Source organism: Lichenostomus cassidix, chromosome 5, assembly GCF_008360975.1.
Source record: "Lichenostomus cassidix isolate B80296 chromosome 5, HeHo_3.0, whole genome shotgun sequence".
Taxonomy (NCBI): Eukaryota; Metazoa; Chordata; class Aves; order Passeriformes; family Meliphagidae; genus Lichenostomus; species Lichenostomus cassidix.
The window spans coordinates 47,552,139-47,572,709 of NC_139486.1; the positions used below are offsets into that span (position 1 = coordinate 47,552,139).

General features: G+C 45.6%; 1 protein-coding gene across 3 annotated transcripts in view; it reads left to right on the forward strand.

Annotated features, from left to right (window-relative positions):
- The first annotated feature begins 457 nt into the window (after positions 1-457).
- SLC67A1 (solute carrier family 67 member 1) overlaps positions 458-20,571 on the forward strand; it is a 57,704-nt gene continuing 37,590 nt past the window's right edge. The window contains exons 1-5 of one of the 3 annotated variants that reach the window (XM_085062900.1): positions 458-739; positions 892-1,097; positions 2,497-2,594; positions 4,664-4,809; positions 5,674-5,806. In XM_085062900.1, the coding sequence (XP_084919026.1) occupies positions 924-1,097; positions 2,497-2,594; positions 4,664-4,809; positions 5,674-5,806 (551 nt within the window). In that variant the 5' untranslated portion in view covers positions 458-739; positions 892-923. Of the gene's footprint in view, positions 1,098-2,496; positions 2,595-4,663; positions 4,810-5,673; positions 5,807-20,571 lie in introns of all 3 variants that reach the window. The other 2 variants (XM_085062899.1, XM_085062901.1) reach the window with 2 other exon arrangements.

Here is a 20,571-nt window from a genome sequence, read left to right on the forward strand (position 1 = left end):
GCCTTCTTTTTCTCTTCAAAATAAAGATAATCCTCAACCAGACTTCCAGGCTTCAATGAATAGGAAAACAAACAAATAAACCCCCAAGCAAATAAACAAGCACACAAACAAATAAAACCCTAAGTAAACAAACATGCAAACAACAAAACTCCCAAAGGCCAAATGAATCTTATTTATTTCATTCCCAGCTGGCAGTCAGATTCATGATTTGTGTGGATTTAATGCTTTTTTTTTTAATGTTTTTGACCTTGGCTGGTTATCTGTAGTCTGAGTGGAGTCACATGTGAACATTTGCTAGCTCAGAATTACTTTAAATTTGCAGCACCTGCTAAAGGAGGGAAAGTGGCTCAGGTAAAGGTGTTGATGAGTGGGGCTCTAACTGCAAGGCCTATGTTTGTTCCAGGATCTGTATAAACCTGCTGGGCTTGGAAATAGCTGTTCTGCTGTAAGCTTCACTTGTAACCTTCAAAAATAAAAGCCAAGTGCCTTTCATGAAGAATTAAAACAGACATCTCTTCTAAGCCACCTGAGGCAGTAAAAATGAAGGAAGTGAAAGAGTTAAAAGAGTTGAAGAGCTTATCACGTGCTCTTGTTTGGGGCAATGTTCACTTTCACTTCGCTGGGACACTCCAGCTGATCTTTGTTGTGATGGCACTTGGAGCAGTGAGCCCACCTGTGACAAGGCTGAAGAACAAGATCCCTGGTTTGATGTGTGCCTGCCTTTAATCCTGCCGAGCAAGTAAGCAAAGGGAAGAGGAAAAAAGAAAGAAGGATTAAATCCGTGGCGTGCTGGACCTTTCACACTGTAAGCTTTGAACTGTGCACACAACTTCTGCACCTTATCTACGCTTCACATTCTCAGTTAGGAAGTGCCTCCGTGTCATTTTCCAGCCCGTCCTGCAACAAGTCACTCTGTGAGCACTATGAATGCTAAAGCCAGCACTGAAGGTGAGGAAGAAGCCTCAGGAATGAGGAACAAGACCCTGGGGGAGAGTGGCCACCTGGGAGAGGTCAAGAGTCGACAAGTGATCCGTGTTGCCTATGTGATTGCAGCCCTGGACCTGACCATGCTCTTCATGCAGTTGGGAATCATGCCTGTGAGTATGGGTTCTCTTGCTTCACAGCACATTTCCTTCAGTGCCAGGCTCTGGAGTTTTCCAGCAAAGTCAGAAGATAGCTTCAAGCAGGAAAAAGGAAAGATGTTTTTCATAGTGAAAGGAGTACTTGGTATTCTTACCAGGCTGTGTCTCTGACCAGGGTCCACCCAGGCCATAAAAGCTGTTTTATTACATGTGCTGCAGTAGCACCCAGAGCCCTTTCCTGGCCTGAGTGCTCAGAGTGAAGCTGATGTTGTTTATGTCTTCTTGCTTGGAGTGTGACTGAGCCAGCCAGCAGGTATCAGGAAGCAGAGGTTTCAAGTCAAAAGTGTGTTTTTCTGAGTGTGTAATTAATCAACTCAGTGGGATTAATTGCTTCTCATTTACTTGGCTCTTCTGTCTGTTTTTTTATAAAATCAGAGTCCTTCAAGTTGGAAAAGACCCTTAAGATCATTGAGTCTGATCAGAAACCTAATACTGCCAAGTCCACCACTAAACCATGTCCCTGACTGCCACAGCTACACATTTTTTAGATCGCTTCAGGGATGGGGATTCCATCACTTCTCTAGGCAGTCTGTTCCAGTGCTTGACAGCCCTTTCAGTGCAGAAACTTTTTGCAGTATCTAGTCTCAACTGTCCCTGGCACAACTTGAGGTCATTTACCCTTGTCCTATTGCTAGTTACCTGTGAGAAGAGAGTGACCCCACTTTGCTACAAATCCCTTTCAGGCAGTTGCAGAGAGAGAAGGTCTCCCTGTACGTCCAGGCTAAACAAAACCATGACACAACAAAAACATAAATCAGAAATAGCTGTCCCTTGAATATACAGTATTTAAATAAAAAACCCCAATGTATTATGGCTCTTCAAGGTGTGCATCTGTGTTTTCTGCAAGCTCAGGTTGTGGGTGTACCATCTATATTACCATTCAGTAACAGCAATATTTGCCCATGCTGTACTTGTACTGAGTCTGGCTTGCTTGGTTAAACAACAGCTCCAAGACCTTTCCATAGTCATCTCCCAAAGGATGATAGGGCTTCTCCAGGTGCAGGGTCTGGAGGCAGGAATGCACTTAAAATTTCCCTCATCTCCCTTAGCAGTTGCTGAATATGTTCAGTTGTGTTGAACTGCAAAGGTAAATGGTGATATGGAATTGTGACCTGTCCAAAAATTGATGGTTTTGATCACATCCCCCTGTCCTTCAGGGTGTCAGACTTTCGGAGTTTATTAAGTAGCCAGTGTCTAGCCCAGTGAAGATTCCATCTATAGGGATGGGGAGCTGAAGGAAGTGTTTGTTTGGAGCTGTGATCCTCTCCACACAGACATTAAGCTGTTTATTCATAAATATAGTATGTTTCTTTTCCACTTATTTGTTGGTTTGTCTTTTTTTCTTCTTCTTTAGTACTTGGCAAAGAGCCTAGGTTTGGATTCAGTGTGGTTTGGCTACCTCCAGACAACCTTTGGTGTCCTCCAGCTCGTGGGAGGTTACATTTTTGGAAGGTAAGTGAGAATGATTCTCATGACACTTTACATAGCTGAAAAAGGCCAGGCATTTTTATACTTTCATAAAAATCATTTAGTTCTGGTTTGTGGCCCTGTTGAAATGTTTGAGGATTTCATAATGAGCAAGTGGGAAAAAAAATGCTATTATTAGAAATCCTGCAGCATAGAAGCAGCCTTTCTATTAACTTAGCTATATTTTAATGCCTTTCTATTAACTTAGCTATATTTTAATGCCACACATTTAAGTGTAACAATATCCTGGGAATGGGCTTAAGCCACCGCAGTCCTCAGAGCCCAGGTCTTAACAGATTAATCCTGCAAATGTTTTATAGCCATGTGTAACCTTAGAAATGTCTTGTGATGGGGAAACAAAAAAAACCAAAAAAAAACCCCAAAAAAACCCCAACAACCTCCCCGAAAAAAAACCCAAAAAAAACCCCAAAAATGGAGGGTAATGGTGTTAAGTAGAGCTGTCAATGAAAATAATTAAAATAATTGAGGGTTGTGTTATTTCTTCAGCTGAATCTACATCTGTGTTGAATACAAATTTAGACTTCCATGGCCCTTTAAGGACTTTTAGGAATATTTTAAAAATATCTATAAATTCAGCTATTAAAATGAGAAAAGAGTGGAAAAGGCTTGGATTTTCTGCCTTTTTACCCCATGGAACATGCTTTCCTGCTCCTAAGGAAATGTAAATAGCCTTAAAAAATTTGGGTGGTGGGAGAATGCATTCCCATAGACCAGGAAAAATAAAACCCTGAAACAGGTGTGTAATTCAGTGATAGGAAACTAAAATGAGTCTGAGAAAATCTAACTTCTCAGCCCTGCTACTGATCAACAAATTAATAAATGGGTAGGGAGCTGGTGTGTGCTTCAGTTTTATTGCATGGAATTTACTTCTCTGGTTGATGTAGACTGGGAGCTCTACAGGATCCTCTGGCACATGGAATGTGGCTTTTTGAGGATCTGATCTCAGCCCTTGGACACATTTTAAAATAAATAACAGCAACATTTGATTCTACAGTACTTCTTCACAGAAAAGGCATTTCTAGGGGTGGAGATGGTGCAAAGGGCCCACTTCTAATGCTTTTTCTATTAACACACAAACCTAAAATAGTATTTCTGTCCTGGCCTGACACCACCTGAAATCTGGTGCATGTCATTTTCTAATATCTAGAATCACTGCTGGAGGGAAGGAAAATGGCAAACCAGAATCTGTCTAGGACTGAAGGTGTCTATTGCCAGATTGAAGCCAAAATTTGCAATGTAGGTTTGAAATAAAAAAGGATTTTTCTAGACATGAGACTTCTTTGATGTCAGTGTAAGCATAGATTAAAGAGGAAGAAGCAGAATAAGAGAGAATGTGTTGCTTGGTCAGTTTTCAGTGTTCTTCTTGCTAAATGCTCCTAAACAGACATGAGAAGATAAAGCACTGTCTTTACTCCTAAGTAACAAAACAAAAAAAGCCCCACACCAACAATGTAGTGATTTGTGGTCTTCAGGTTACAAACAGCAAATATAAACTTCCCTGGCTTACATGTAAACAGCAAAGTTTTAACCTGTACCTCTCCCTCAACACGAAACCTTTTAAGTACTTAAGCTTAGCTCTGTTTGTAGACCAACCTTGGCATTTTTAGGGGTTGTTCCTCTTAGTGTAAGCACAGCTAATTGCTATGCACGGTAATGTTCATCTGCTAACTGTGATATGCAGCTACAATAAAGTGAAGGAAGGAGGAATTGCAGTGAGAAACTCTATCTAAGGCCTGGTTTATGGTCATCTTAGCCCTGTTGTTCAGAACCCTTTCTGTGGTACTCTCAGACTTTGTCCAGCGTAGGCTTTTTAAGTATCTTGAAGTTGAATTGTGGCACAGAGTTGGAGCTGGCTCAAAACCTGGTCTGGCTGGGGTTTTTGCTTGTTTGTGTTTTGAGGCTTGGGGAGTTTTTAGTTATTTGTTAGTGCGTTTTGTTGTGGTGTTGTATTTTACCCATCAAATAGAAGCAAAATTGATTTTTTTTTTTTTTTTAATTAGAAAAATTACAGTCTTGTGCCATTTCTGTACCAGGTTTGCAGATCAATTTGGTGCCCGAGCAGCCTTAATTCTCTCCTGTGCATCTGGAAGTGTCATGTTCCTGCTTATGTCCCTCTCCACCAGCATCCCCCTCCTCTTCCTCTCCAGGCTGCCAGGAGTATTCATGCATGGGATACCAGGTAAGGTCAGTCAGGGATGAGCAGCTTTCCAAATTGTTTTTATTCCCTCAGTCAGCCCTTCTTGCTCATTTTACTGGAGGTCAGCATGTTCAGCTGCATGAAGGCAGGCAGGAGGAACATGGAAAAATCCTCGGGGTGAATGGTGGGAATGTGAAGCAGCAGGTGTACTGGCTGTGGAAGGTAGTGCTTAGTTGTTCACAGGTCCAAGTCCTTTCTCCTGTGTAATCTTGAGGAAATTGTTTGGCCTTGACTACCCAGACATGGGTGAAAGTCATTTGCTGAGAGCAGTGCCATCCCAGACTTCTCAGCTGCCTTCTTGCACCCAGGATATTTTATAGGAAAGCTTTGCCCTTTCTCCTGGTAAAATGAGCATACTGGTAAAAATTAAACATTATTACAAAAATACCTTTCATTACCCACCAAGCTGTTCTGTTTTGGTTCATGTTTCCTATAATTTTCCTGTAAAAGACATAAACTTCAACTACCAGAAGTCCATGTAAATCATGCAAGAGGACTCAGGTTGATAGTGCTTCTTGCCACTTGTGAAGTGATTTATTTCAGGGGTTTGAATGGTTCTGTTTCTCCTGGCTGATGGGCTGTTGTGTTCCAAACTGATGGGCTGTGGGGCTCCCAGAGAGGGGTGACAGTGCTTATTTGGAGGCTCTCTTCCACATGGAGTATGAAACTTGTGAGGTGGGAAAGCTGCCTAACCAGGAACCAGCCAGAAAAGTTTTAACTGGGGAAAAAAAAACCCCAAAACCCAAAAATTCTTAATGGCTTAGCCATAAAACCATGGGAACTGCTGGAATATCTGCTCAGATCCTGACCAGAACTTCTTTTAAGGGGTATTTTTCCCCCCTGCAGGTGCTCAGAAGGTTATTACAGATGTCACTACTCCTTCCCAGCGTGCTGGTGCTTTGGGGAAGCTGGGCCTTTGCTTTGGAGTTGGCATCATTTCTGGCTCTGTTCTGGGAGGTTTTCTCTCCACCAAAGTCAGGTGAGTGACCCACTTGTTTGGTACTGATTTTGTTGCAACCATTGAGGGAGCTGCTAAGGGATATTTTGCTGCCCTGCAGCTTTTGATGATATCTGACTGCTGGTGGCAGTAGAGGACCATAGCAGAACTCAAAATCTTGCTTTCCATGCTGCTACAAAGAATATTTGCACTGTTTTCAAGGAGATCTTGTTGAAAATCTCACCTTCTGCCTACTTCAACACATTTTAAAACAAGCTGAATTGGCAAATGGATCCTTTCTTTCTCCTGACTGTCTTGTCTTTGGAGCTGAGTGTGCCAAAAAGCAGCACACAAGGCATAGCCTGCTTTTAAGAAATGCTGCTGTACAACTAAGAAATGGAAATCAGGAGCACCATGCAACTTGTGGAGAAAATGGTGTCATTGGGGATTGGTCAATATAGGGCAAGACCTTGGGAAAGGGCTGGGGAAAAGCAAGCTTGGGACAGTGGGGGAAAAGAGTGAGAGGATCTAGCCCTGTCACAGCAGGATGAAGCACATGCCTGACACTTCCATGTTTGCTTTCCACAGCCTGGCATATCACAGGAGGCTGCCACTTTCTCGTATAATCTGCAATAGGAAAGAAATGCTCAAAAGATATGGTGTCTCACAGAATTTTACAGCATGTGGCTGTACTCTGCCTGGAGGATTCCCCAGCATTGCTCTGGTGGGGGAAAAAAATCCCTTGTGAACTTTCAAGCTTTTGTTTTGCTCTACTTATTTTTATTGTGGATGTTTGCTTCTGCGTTAAATAACTCTACAGGGTAGGATAGAGGGTAAAAATCACTCTCATCCTCGTCCTAGGGCCATAAGCTTTGTGGACTGTGTATGGTGATACATCTCCTGGGTGTTTTGCATGGGGCACGCTGCATTATGATGTGGGGTTGTCACATGTTGCCCTCTGAACCCCATTGTGCATCCACATGCATTCAGGTGCTGCAGTGATGCTATTTTGTGTGTGGAACCTTTGCACAGGTTAGTGGAGTGGAACACTTTAATCTTTTAGCCTTAGGGAGCAGCCCTGAAACCTTCTTTGCTGCTTTACCCTGGCAGCATTGGCCAAGTGGCACAAGACTGGCCAGGAGGATTCATTTTGTAGTTATTACATGGTTATCTAAATGAAAATTGGAGACATACCTAATATTAAGTGATCAGCATTTAAAAGTATTTATAGATATTGCTGGCTGAGTGCTGGTTTTACTAAGTATTGTTTTTAATCAAATATAATAGTTGTATCCCTTTTTGTATTAACTGAAATAAAGGTCACCTGAGTTCTCAGCTTTGGTTATATACCCATATTTAAGCATCAACACAGAAGCAGCTTTGTTATCTAGCAAAAATTTATGGGATTTCACTTTCCAGTGTGTGCATCAGTCACAGGTTTATAGAAAATGTGTACTGGGTGGGAATCTCCAGGTTCATTTAATTAGTCAGAGACATTTACTTGAAGGCAGTCTAGCTTTGGGATGTTAGGTCTTGGTGCTGTCAGACAACAGGAGGCTTCCAGACTCCCCGCTCACTTTGAAAGCTTCTGGACCTTAAACTTTGTGTCTGCAGCATAACGCTGAGAAAAGTGAACCTTGTCCGTAATTATGGGACAGCAAGGTATCTGAACGTGGAGAGTGATGCAGCTCCTGGCTTTCCCATGCAGGGCTGTTTCCCTTGCATCCTGCGGAGGGCAGCTTCGGCTCGCTGCTCCTGCCTGGCAGCAGTGGATTTGGAGCTGCTCCTCAGTCCCATGGCAGGACTGGGGAAACCAGCCTGTCTGCCGGCAGCTCCTGGCTTTCTCCATGCAGATCTGTGCATCCCCCTGGAAGGACGATAGGAATTTCTATTAGCAAGGGACCAGCTCTACCTGCTGGCAGCATCCTCCTGAGCACTGTGATGTGCAGAGAGGGCTGATGCAATTTGACAAACAGCAGCTTCAGGCTGAGAAAGCCTCTCTGGGTGCTTGGTAGCAACCTTTGCTGCAGCCAAACCCCACTGTGCCTAGCTGTGCAGAGATTAGAGGAACAATATACCAGGCTTTAGTGTTTTGGCTGATATTCTGGTGAGCAGGAATTCGGCTGGACAACAGCTCTGTGCCATGAAACAGCCCCCGGAGTGTCCCCGTCGGAGGGAAAGAAGTGGGAGTTGCATCACGGACATGCCCAAGGCTCCTTGGCCTTGTTGCTGAATCCCACAGCCTGGCTGTTAATCATCTCTCCCTTTTTCCCACATTTTTACAGGAAGGCTCCAGCTGTACTTGGAGCTATGTAATCACTTCCATTTTTTTTCCCCAGAAGAATGACCCAATCACCTTCTATTGAAAAGTAGCATTTCTGCTGTGTCATGGAAGAGCAAAGCCAGAGATTTCTGTCCAGTCTGTGTTCTTTGCTTTCCCTCACCACAAAGCTGGCCAGCGTTCCCCATCTGTTGTTGACAGCATTATTCATTCATATGTTAGCAGTGCTTTGTATACAAGAGAGGGAGTAGAAATCAGTCTCAGTTCCTCAGCTGATGTCATTTTGGTATTATTCTTCTGTATTGTATTTACCATTGATGTATTTGACCTGAAGAGCCGGTCTGCTATTGTTTTCATTGTTAGAATAATATTTGTCAACCCTTATTTATTAAGGGAGCCCTGGGGAAGTTGAATGTCTTGTTCTGATTTGCATAGGATTTTTTGGATGTTAAAAAATCCTATGCTCTTAAACTGCAACCACCAGCTCCAGCCCTTCCTCGTCTTCTCTCTAAAGTGCTACCCTTTCCCCCCATGTTTTCCAAAACTTTGTTGTTCAGGCAAATTTCACCACCTGGGGATGAGGTATAAGCCAATTTATTAACACAAGCAGTTGTAATCTTAACCATTTGGAAAGTGTTTTCATGTTTGTATGTTTGATTTTTTTTTTAATTTTTTTTTATTATTGGTGTTTTCTGGTAATTGATCAGTTGGGTTGGGATTGTGGATATAAAATGCCTAGCTTGAAAATAACTCCTGTAGTTCAGCTGAGGTCTGCACAGGTTCTTGGAGAGTGCAAACTCCTTAACAGCTCATCCACAAAAGGTGGCTAAAAAGGAGCTCTGTTTGCACTCTGCAGAGGTTCTCCCTCCCTGTACCCTTTCTGCAAAGCTGTTGTGGGACCCCCTGCTGCAGGCGAGTGCATCCCTGGAGAGACGTGATTTGGTATTTGCAGCAGGCATATGTGGCAGCACTGTGGGTGAAAGGTGAAAGAAGGCAGCTGGATTAGTTTTCAAAAGTGGAAAGATGAGTCTAGGTAGCTAATTAGAGAGATTTCATCCATTCTTCTGAGACTATGATTAATTGCATTTGGCTTCTTTTTTCTTTCCTTCTAACAAGGATGTAGAGAATCTCTGCTGCATGACCCAAGAATTGTTTGCTTTCTATGGACACAGAGATGTTTCTTCATTTTAGTGACTCAGCTGTAGGCATAACTCTCTTGGAGCAATTATTCTTTTGATTACAGCAGGATTTGGGGATAGTTTGTTGGGTATTTTTTTCCTGGCTGTGCTATTATCCTTCTTCCTTATGGGGGAAAAGAAGGAGCTAGTTTGTCCGGAGTAGGGATTTTTTTTTTTTTCCTAAACCCCATTTGAGCAATGTCATCTGGCAGGGAATTTCTCATTGCTTCATGGCAGAGTGGAAAAACTGGGGGTGTTGAAAGGACTGAAGGTTGGGAGCTGGGAAGGCGGGTGGGAGCATGGCAAAGGGTGAGAGGGTTGTGTTCCATTTCGGGACAAAGCAGGGCATTCTGCTTCTGGGAGCTGCTCCTGCTCCCTTCCAGCAAAAGCTACAGTATTTCTCTGCCTGGGATGATGCTGATCAGCCAAGCATCAAGGGCTGGTGATGTTTGTACAGGCATTGCTTTGTCCTTTGTATCAAGGGACTTGGGAGAAGGGGAGGTGGAGTCTGCTGGCCAGCAAGCAAGTCATTCGTGATCTGCAACATGGTCTGTCACTGCTGGTTGAGCTCTGTGGTGGCCCGGGAGAAATGGGGACAGAATAGCAAATGGGCTGTTTGTCAAGGAGCTGATGGTTTGGGGAAGGTGCAGAGGGCCTCACTTGTGGCCTTCTCTGAAAAAAAATAAAAAGATCTAGAGATTTTTCTTATCACTTACTCTGTATCACAGCTATCTTATTTTAGAATGCCATAGTCCCAGAATTTTTCTGTAAAGTCTGTGGTAGAGAATCATGCATACCATCCCTCAACAACTTTATGGTTAAGAGGTCAGGTCTAGGGCACTTCTATCCTCTATTCCCACCACCAGTTTTCTAGTTCTGATGACTTGTTCAACATATTCTTGTTCCTAAGAAATGCCTCAGTGCACTTTGGGTGGAGTTCACCTAATCTTAGACATCTACAGTGGAGACAGCTTGCAGGGACTGTGGTGGGAGGGCTGTGAGTGTGGCTGTGCCAGCTCACAGGGGATGGCCACTGTCCCTTTTCCCCCCCAGCACTCTCCTTCCTCCTGGCATCTCTACCTTTCAGGGTTAGCTGCTTCATTTTCCTGAAGTAACCATGGTGAAAAGCCATTTTAGGAAAAATAATTGGTATCCAGAGCTTCCACCTGTGACTGGCTCGTGCTGCTTACAGAGAGCTGAGGTTTGGGGGCTGCTGGGAATTGACTTGCACCAGAGCTATGGGAAGAGGGACTTCTGGCAGGATTTGTCTGATGTCCCTCTGTGGGCTGACAGCAGTTCCCCAAGCAAACAGGCAGATAAAAAAAGAAAGGCAGACTGGAAGGATATCTCCAGGGGAGCTGAGGAAGTTTCCCCACTGTCTCTTCCAGCTTTCATCATGCCTGTGCACTGGGGGAGGCTGCCCTGCCTCACCACCCCATGCCTGGAGTCAGAAAGTGAGGGGGCGGCGGGTGAGCGAAACCCTGGTTTGTGTGCGTGGTCGCCAGATCGCAATCAAAAGCGTGTGTGTTTGTGAAGTCAGCTCTGCTAAACAATTATGGATGTTTGAGCACTGCTCCCCTTTCCTGATGCTTTGAAAGCCCTGGGTTTCTGTGCAGCTTTGGGCCCTGCCTGGTTTCTCCTTAGCTGTATCCCTGAGAGGCTGCGCTGATTTTTCTTGTTAAGCCTAGCTTAACAGCCCCAAGGAATAAATGAAAAGTGGGGGCAAAAAAACCACAGTGAAACCAAAACTAGAATTTTATAAAAAGGCACAAGGTATTTTGGGTCTGGCCTTGCTAGCAGAGGTCAAGTTGGAGGGCTGAACATGACCCTTACAGTGCAGGTTGCACAATGAGGCAGTGTCTGCTCATGACTCACTAGAGCTTCATCTGCTCTTCCCACTCCTGGAATATTTCACGACTGGACAGCAAATCCAGCAGTATCACTGGGGATTGAAATCCAGGGAAATACTGTTTTCTTTGCTAACATAAATAGAAAGTACAGAATAGCCTGTGGTTAAGTCCCTGAGATGGGATTTGGGACTTGGCTCTGCCGTGATTTTCCCATGATGCGAGTAAGTTATCCCATCCCTCTACACTGCTGTTCCTCATGCAAAATACAGGGCAAGGAGATAGTATTTCCTTCCCTCATCCAATACATTTACAATATTGCTATTTAGATTACACAGCCTTTGGGCTGCAGACTTTCTCTATCATGAGGTATGCTCATGCAAATATCTACTATCTTGAGGGAATGCATCCCGCTTTTCCTGGATGTATTCTCTTTCATTCCCTGGTGTCCTGGGCAGGCAGAGTCTTTGTGAGCCCAATTACTGTCCCATTTTGGGGGGCTTGTTTTGCTTTTTTTCCTTCCCCCCCTCCCCTTTTTTTTTATTGTTTGTAAAGAGCCAGTGCCAGGTCTTTTTTTTTTTTTTTCATGGGACAATGCCAGAGGCTGTAGGCTGAAGTGCAGGGCTGAGCCCAGCAAGACCTAGCAGAGGTGGCCCTGCCTTCTTCCCTACATGTTTGTACATATTCAGATGGGCAGCTCTCTCCTTTACTTCTAATCCTTTTGATCCAAAGGGTCATGCTTATGTTTCATGCTGATCCGCTTCAGTGAACAAACTCAGCTTTGTGGCTAGACTGGGGCAGGAAGGATGTGGTGCTTGTGTGGGAAGGACTATCAGACAAGGGAGGGAGGGAAGGTCAGGATGAACGGAAATGTGCGGATGTGGCATGGGAAGGGTGGACTGGGAGGAGTTAAGGCTCCTGAGGTTAGGGAGATGAGGAGTGAAGCTCTGCAGGAGACAGATGTAGTGACTTTAGATGTATTGTGTCACCTGGGGCCGTAAGATTAGGGCTCCAAGGGGCTTGGGCTGCAAGGAAGGAGTGTTTCAAAAATAGACCTCCATTTGCCACAGGGGAAGACAGGGACAGCACATCCACTGCTGCTGCTTTCCTGATTTCCTCCTGCTTGAAATATGACTGATGTAAAGGATGGGTGGAAAAGCAGCCCTTTTGGAAGACTTTGGGCTTGGGTTTTGAGCCATTCCCAGTGCTCTTCTTGGCCATTGCTGCTGCACTGGTGGGATGAGCAGGAGGCTGCTGGGTGACTGGAGAGATGCAACACCCATTGTCACGAGATGCCAGTTCTCTGTGGGCCAGGGTGAAGGCCAGTCTGCTTGAATGGGGTGTTTAGAATTAAATGAAAAGGGTGTGACCTTCTCATGAACTACACCAGCTTCCACAGCCCCACCCAGGGTTTTTGTTTCCTTGCAGTCTCCTTATGAAATCCTGCTCACAGCCACACCACCAGAGCCAAAGGTATGTGAAGCATTCAGGCAGTGAACGCAGCCAGAGGGCAGAGGAGTTCCTGAATGGCCATCTCCAGGCCACCCCAGTGCTTGTTGGGGCTTGTCTCTTCAACCTGATAAACCATGGGATAGTGCAGCCAAGCAAGAAGGTATTTCCAGCATCAGAAACTTCTTGGTGCTCCTCAGAGTCCTCTCTGTCAGTGAGCAGCTGGAGTGCATGGAGCTCAGCCTGGGGATGGGTGAGGAGATGACCAAGAACTTGGGGGTCAGGATTAAGAGGAGGGCAGGACAAGTGACATTATAGTCTAGGTCTGCTGCAGGCCATCCAGCCAGGAAGACTGAGCAAAGGACACCCTCTGTTCAGAGAGGAGTGGCCTCATGTTCACAAACTCTGGTCCTGGGAGGGACAACATAGCTGGGCAAAAGCAATGCAGGGGGAGACAGAATTTCCTTCTCTGAGTAAGACAGGAGCCAGTGAGGAGAGGTGTTGTGCTGGACCTTGTTCTCAGTGACAAGGCAAGGCTGGGGAGAAATAAAAAGCTCAGGGACAGCCTTGGCTGCAGTGACCATGGAATGGTGGAGTTTGAGATCCTTAGTGGAGCGAGGAGGGTGCAGAGCAAGCTTCCTGCCCTGGACTTCAGGAGAACAGACTGGCCACTTCAGGGATCTGCTTGGTAAAGTACCAAGCCCTGGAGGGAAGAGGAATACAAGCAAGCTGGTTGATAGCCAAGGATCATCTCCAAGCTTAGGAGATATGTATCCCAACAAAGCTGTCAGGCAAAATGCATGAATGAACAAGCAGCTCCTGGACAAACTCAAACAGAGAATGTCTGACGGAAGCTTCCTGAGATGGAAGCAAGGACAGGTAACCTGGGAGGAATACAGAGAGATTATCAAAGTAGCCAGGGATCAGGTTAGGAAAGCAAAAGCCTGGATGGAATTAAATCTGACCAGTGAGGGCAACAACATCAAGGGCAACAAGAAAAGTTAAAGTTTCTATAGGTACGTACATGGTTGATAACAAGTGGTTGATGGTGGTAGAAAATGTGGACCCTCTCCAGAAGGAAACAGGAGACCTGGTTACATGGTATATGGAGAAGGCTGAGGTACTCAATGATGTTTTTGCCTCAGTCTTCACTGGCAAGTGCCCCAGCCACAATTCCCAAGTGAGTGCCAAGAAGGCAAAAGCAGGAACTGGGAGAATGAACCTTCTGCTATAGAAGATGAAGCTCAACATGACCCAGCAATGTGCACTTGCAGCCCAAAAGGCCTATCCTGTCCTGGGCTACATCAAGAGAAGCATGGCCAGCAGGCTGAGGGAGGGAATTCTGCCCCTCTACTCTGCTCTCAAGATACCACCTGCAGTGCTGCAACAGCTCTGGGGGCCCAAGCAAAAGAAGGATGTTGACCTGTTGGAGTGAATCCCAAGGAGGGCCACAAGGATGGTCAGAGGGCTGTAGCACATCTCTGATGAAGACAGCTGAGAGAATTGGTGTTTCTCAGCCTAGAGAAGATTCTGGGGATACCTTAGAGCACCTTCCAGTACATAAAGGGGGTCTATAAGAAAGATGGAGAGGGACTTTTTACAAGGGCATTAAGTGACCAAACAAGAGGTAATGGCTTTCAAGTCAGAGAGGGCAGGCTTAGATTAGATATTAGAAATAAATTCTTTACTGTAAGAATGGAGAGATGCTGGCACAGGTGTTGTGGGTGCCCCATCCCCAAGGCCTGGTTGGATGGAGCTGTGAGCAGCCTGGTCTAGTAGGATGTGTCCCTGCCCATGGCAGGGTGGTTGGAACTAGGTGATCTCTAAGGTCCCTTCCAGCCCAAGTGATTCCATGATTCTATCAAATGTATTAACTTTCTCAGTCTCACTAAATATTCCTTTATTCCATTATATTCTAAGCTAAAAGTTTTGGACTAATTGCTTCTTTACAAAACTTCACTGTGAATCCCTCTTTTACCCCAGGGTATGTGATCTGAGACATATTGAAGTCATTGTGAGTGTTTCCTTTGAGTTTGGTTTTAAATCAAGCTCCGGGTAAAGAAATTTGTAGAGGAAGGAAGGAAAGCCCCAGAAACCTAAAAGATTCCTGCAGGATATTTCTTTAAAAGACCCTGAGTAATTAGAAATCCCCTTGGAAAAGCCATCTGGGGAGCATCTGTGCAATGCTTACAGGAGGCCAGCATCTTAAATGCTGTTCTGAGACTTTAAAAAAGGGGAGATGAAAGACAGTAATGGTTATTAAAGCTGAGGATGTTCATGCATCAGATGTTTAAACTTACTTCACACAGAAGCTTGGGGAGGCTTTTTTTCTGCTATAAAGCTGTATAACAGATTCTGTATTGTGTGTAATGGGTTTTTTCCCCTCCCCTTTCCAACTGTACAGACACAGATGGATATGAGACAGATGATAGATCAATTCTTCTGGCTAATATTTTCCAGTGCAGTCCTGTTGGTTTCCCAGTCTTTCAGGAATTACTTTTCGTGATGGAAAGAGGCCTTCTTCTGGATGGACCTGATGTTGAGAAAAAAATTTTTAAAGCATTTGTTGAATTACTCCCTTTGGGTAACCGGAGGAGCCTGTGGTTGGTGACACCAGGCTCACACCTTGCACTACACCCACGGGTGTTCTCATTGCATGTGATTACATGGTCTGGGATGTGTAATTGCCTGATTGTAATCTCTACACCCTACCAAAATTGCGTCATTTTGATTTTGCCTGGGTGCTGTGTGGCAAGCAGACAGAATCTCTTGGCCCTCAAAGGATCATACAAAATTTTTCCTGTACTTCTGTATAGTGTCAGATTAGTATTTTTTAAAATTGTTTTATTTATTGGAGATGAAGGTTCAGCTGTGGCAGGGAAGAATTTGCAGTAGCTGCAGGAGTGCATCCACAGTGTAAAACTGCTCTGAATAGCAGCGGAGCTAAATTGTTTCAAGGATTTTCAAAATGCAAACTCTTTCTTGAATATTGCAGCATCCAGTGTGAGCAAATCTCATTTTTTCTTCTGCAAGTCTGCCAATTTAACCCATCCTGTGCTGGGTGCCCACTGGGAAAACAATCAAGAACTCTGTGCATTAGTCACGTCCCTCAGCCTAGCAAGACCCCAGGTCAGATGATGGAAAAATGAGTGACAAATACCTACCCAGAATAATCCAGCTGGGAGATAAGGCCTCACCTCTCTCCAGGAGGATGTGCAGGGAGCTCAGTGGTGGCACCTAGTGAGGGGGAAAGTGCAGGAATGCAAATGGCACGCTGTGACAGGGCAGTGAAGCCATCTGATGGCACACTGTGGCACTCTTTTACTGGGGAATGGGATCTATTTCTGGACTTTGGAAATGAGCCATCCAAAAGTAAATGTTTAGTCAGCCTTGCAAGCTGTCTGAAATGCGTGATATGCCTGTGACAGGGTGATTTTATGGGGATCAGGCTGACCTTTCTTTGTCAAATGTGATTCTGATATAAAGAAAATCTACAGTCGAAAGAGATTATAAGGTGTGGGAGAAGTTTCTGTTCTTGAGCTGTAGGGGAGAAAAGGGAGTCTGTTTCTTCTGCAAGCACTCATAAAGGGCATGTGGGGGCTTTCCCCGCCATGGAGGTTGTACCCTTCAATACAAGCCCTAAATCTGGGGAATTGGCACAAAACTGGGGTTTCTGCCGATATTTCTCTCACAGGCATGAGTGGAGCCACTTGACTTGGAGTTAGGGCAGCCTTCTTGCTTTGACCAGGAGCTGTTGCCTGTGAGGGCAGGGAGAAGAGAGTGCAGGGACAAGCTGAGCTTGGTCCCAGTGCTGAGGATGCCATGGCTGCTGGAGCAAAGGGAACAACAGCAAGCTCTTGAGAGGAGCAGAGTGGACCCACAGCAGGGCACTGGGTGGTGTGGGGTGAGAGGAACAGAGGGCACCACCAGCTGAGCACAATGATTGAGCCAAAGCCAGGTTGAAAGTAGGAAGCCAGATCTCCAGGCTTGGCTGTTGGAGACCTGTAGCTCAGACTGTGGGTTGGGTTTGGGGCTGGGTTTTACTTCATTTGGGAGAGGAGAGAGCTACAAAATGTGGATCTGGGTTCAGGTTACTGTTCTGCTCCCCTGGGCTATTCCAGGTGTTCAAATATGAACTTTTGGCCGAGGCCCATCTCTAATTAGGCATATTCTTTAAAAGTATTTTCCTTCCTTGGCTCCTGTGTTCTTGGCTTGTCTCCACTAGCCCTCTTTGCTGTGCTAGAGCACAGTTTGCTGGGTATATTAATTGAACTGTTTACACACCTGGTTTCCTGCAAGAATAGACACCTAGCTCCTTCTTTTGAAAAGACAAGCCCAGAGGCTGTAAACAGGAATTGTGCTATGTCTGGAAAAGCTGAACTGCTGCTTATCCACGCTCCCCCAGGCTGTGGGAGCAGCAGCAGCTGCTGCAGACATGGGTCAGTTGAGCACGGAAACCAGCTTGCGCACTCTTCCCACTAGTCCTGTCCTGCCGCCCAGCTCAGGTCCTCCAGCAGCTGGGGGGGACACCTTCTTTGCAGCATAATTCCCTTTTATTGTGACTGTGACAGAAGAGGCCCCGCCTGGCATTTGGGTCAGCTAAGATGCATATTTTGTCTTGTGTGTGAAAGCTGGGGTGTCACCCTGCAGTTATGTCCTATGCAGGATGGCTGACAGGACCTTTCCTCTCTTTTTATGGCTTTACCTTCCAAGGTTAGTTTCTATTGAAACTCTCCAAAATCAGTGGTGTGTTCATCACCCATTTTACTCTTCAAGTCATGGCCATGGGACAGCTTTTGTAAGCCAATGTGTGGCTCAGAGAATGAGCGTGGAAAACGAGGTTGGTAAGGCTTGTGTGGTGCAGATCAGATGGAATCGTCCCTCATGGTCTCTTTGGGCTTAAAAGGTATGAGCATAAATATGTGCCATTGCACAGTTTTGCTTTCAAAGTATAAAAGGATTACCTTAAAATACACTGATTTTTGTGGTCATGCTCTCTGCTTCTGAATCCTGCTTTGCAGCTGCTGCTTTAATGGGTGATGTTGAGTTTTACTTTGCTTCTTCATCTCTTTGCTGAACATGACTTGCACTTGCCCTGGAAGGTTCCAGCTCACCACTGTGTAAGGCCAGGAGCTGGGAAGGTTGGTGTGCTGTGCTGATGTGCTGGGCCTTGGAATCTTTAATTCTCTGCACTACTCGAGGTTTCCAAGGAGGATGAAGGCCTCTGGAGGAGTCCCCCCAAGGCAGGCCCTTGGGAAGGGGCATGCAGATCAATGGGCTGGGAATAGGGAACAGGAAATCAGATGCACCTTAGGGCAAAATTTGATATCCAAATTCCAGTCCAGCTAGGAATGGAAAGTGCTGCTCTTCCCAAAGCACTGGGCTGGACTGGTATTTCTGCAACAACCTCCAAAGCGGACACAAAGTCATCCATTGGGATGTGCAAGAAGGCATGATAGCTTTTTGGTGCTTGTGCTGTGGGAGAACTCCAGCAACTCTGCCCAGGAGCAGCACAGCTCCTAATCACCCAGCAAGCAGTGACTTTGTCGTTGAACTTTGTGTTGGCGTTGATTCCTGCTTGGCTGCCGAGTGTTGGTTACATGCCATGAGTGTTACAAGCTGTAAGGGCTGGGAAATGTCAGCTCTGGAAAAGGAGCCTGAAAGGACGAAGGTGACAGGTACTTTTGTCCAGGCTTGCGTCAAAACCCCTCACAGAGGAAGAGAAGGCTTATGCTATCACCCTGCTTAGCCTCCCTCCTGCGCAATCAGGCTCCTCTGCCAGAAACAGGAATCAGGGCTTTTGCTGGAGCCCAGTGGCTACCTGCAGCCAGCATGGAGCGGCGCGATCGCTCGCGCTGCGCTCTGCACTCCTGCTAATGATATCAAATCAAGCAGGAAATTATTTTTGGAGCAGCTGAGCATGTTGAAACCCAGCAGAAGGCAGCTGTTTGCGTAACCGGAGTTGTGGGAGAGCTGCCTCCCTTGTTGCCAAGCGCTCACTTCCTATGCTGGTGAGAAAAGGTTTCCCCACTCCCGGCGGCGTGAGCGAATCCCCTTAGGCTGGGGAGGCTGGGCTTGGTCCAGCATCCATCCTTCCTGTAGCGCCTGCTTCACCACTCTGGAAGTCCCCAGACACATTTTAGGGGGCTGTCTGAACTACCTGATTTTTACTCCTTGGATCACTGCTCAGCCCTCTCCTTAAAACCAAGGTACCTCCAAAACAAAGGGTTTTCTCCAGAATTTCAAATGCATTTTGACTGACTCTCAGCAGAGGTCCATATCTGGCAAACAGCCCATGCTGGAAGTGAAACAATAGCTCTGCTTCAGTCTGATCATCTGCACCATGTGTTTATACCCTGGCTGGGTTTCCAGCACTGGTTTGGTGCCCTGGCAGCACACACAGTGCTTGGGCTGCCTTTGCAAGGATGTGCCCTGGCATGCAGCTCCTCTGGCTGCACTTCAGCACCTCCTTTTCAGTGTAGCTCTTTCAGCAGCTCCCAAGTGTCTAACAGGGGCTTGGGTTTTTGGTTTGTTTTTTTTGGGATAAGGGGCAGGGACATGGTCTTGGCATGCTGCTTCTTTTTCATTCTCTGGTAATACTGTTTCTGCCATTTCTCTCTGCTCCATCACTACAATCTGGTGTCCAGGCACTGGCTTTGCCTCCACCTGTATTATGATATTTCTCTTACCCAAACAGGTCTCTCACTCTGGACTCTGCCTGCCTCTTGTGCCCTCATACCAGAGCAGAAATAAATCCCCTCAGTACTCTAGGGAAATGCTGTGCCCCATAAAATGGCATTGTTAATGTGAGTTTTAGGATTGCGTTAGCCAGAAAGAATGAGATAAAGCCATGGCTGCAGAGATGGCAATTGACCTGGTGCAGATGGGGCTGAAATTCCTGCCCCCAAAATGTGATGCTACTGTACAGAAGGGAAGGACTAAGTCAGTGCAGAGAAGTTTCGAAAGCCACCATGTGGGTATAAAGCCTTTTTTGTTTGTGGAATTATTATGTCATCCCTCGGTCATGCAAATGTCGCCCCAGAAGAAAGACTTTTTCACATTGCTGCCCTGTTCTGGAGAAATCCCTCCCTGATTATTCATGACCGCTGACTCCTTCAGCCATGTGCCCCTTTCCTAAGGGCTGCAGCGTGGAAAGAAATTCCCTGACGCAGTGAAAGGCAGGAAACAATCTGGTGTACCCAAACTGACTCAGTCTCAAATATTTATGGCTTTTCAATAGGGTAATTAAATTCTCGTGCAGCCCATTTATGGTCAGGAAAGGTGTCTGTCCTGTGTGAGGCTGAAGTTTGTAATACTAACATGAATGTATGTCAGCAATAAGAGCCCAGAACTGAGATGATGGGCAGGGTGATTTTCATAGTCTATCAAAATCTTGGTGGGAAGTAGATTAAATAATTTTTAAAGCCACTGTTATTTCACTTAATCATAACCTTTCAGAACAAGTGGTTGGTAGTTTTTGTGTGGTTAGGTACTAGATGATGGAGCCTTTTGTTTCTGTCTGTCCCATCCATGGCTGCATTTGCAACTATGAAATGTTTTGCTGTCTAGGGTTGTTTAGTGCATGTTTTTAGTTTCAAATACAATTATTTTCCTCTTGCCACTAAATTGCTCCCTGTGGCATCGCTATGCTCCATGCCTTTGGTTTTGCTTCGTTTGGTTTCTGAGTGAGACAAGACAGGATGGGTACACCCTTGGAGACCTCCCAGGTCTATCTTGAGTGTGCTTTCTGCCTTGTCTTTCAGCTCCATTTCTTTTCTTTGTCCCCTCCATTGGCCTGAGGGCATGAAAGAAAAGCTTTGAAAACCTCCTGTTTGGTGGCTGCTTTAACTGGTCACTCAGGCTTTGCCTGCTCCAAAGCCATCCTTGGTCTACAGTGCTTTAGCCCAAATTTCTTGGGACCTAAACTGAAGCATTTATTAAGATGTACCCCAAAAGGGAATCACATTTCCTGACAATAAAATCCAGCCCATTAAACGAAGAGGCAATGCAAAGAAAGGAACAGCTGCAGAGTGTGAGGAGCAATACATTAAA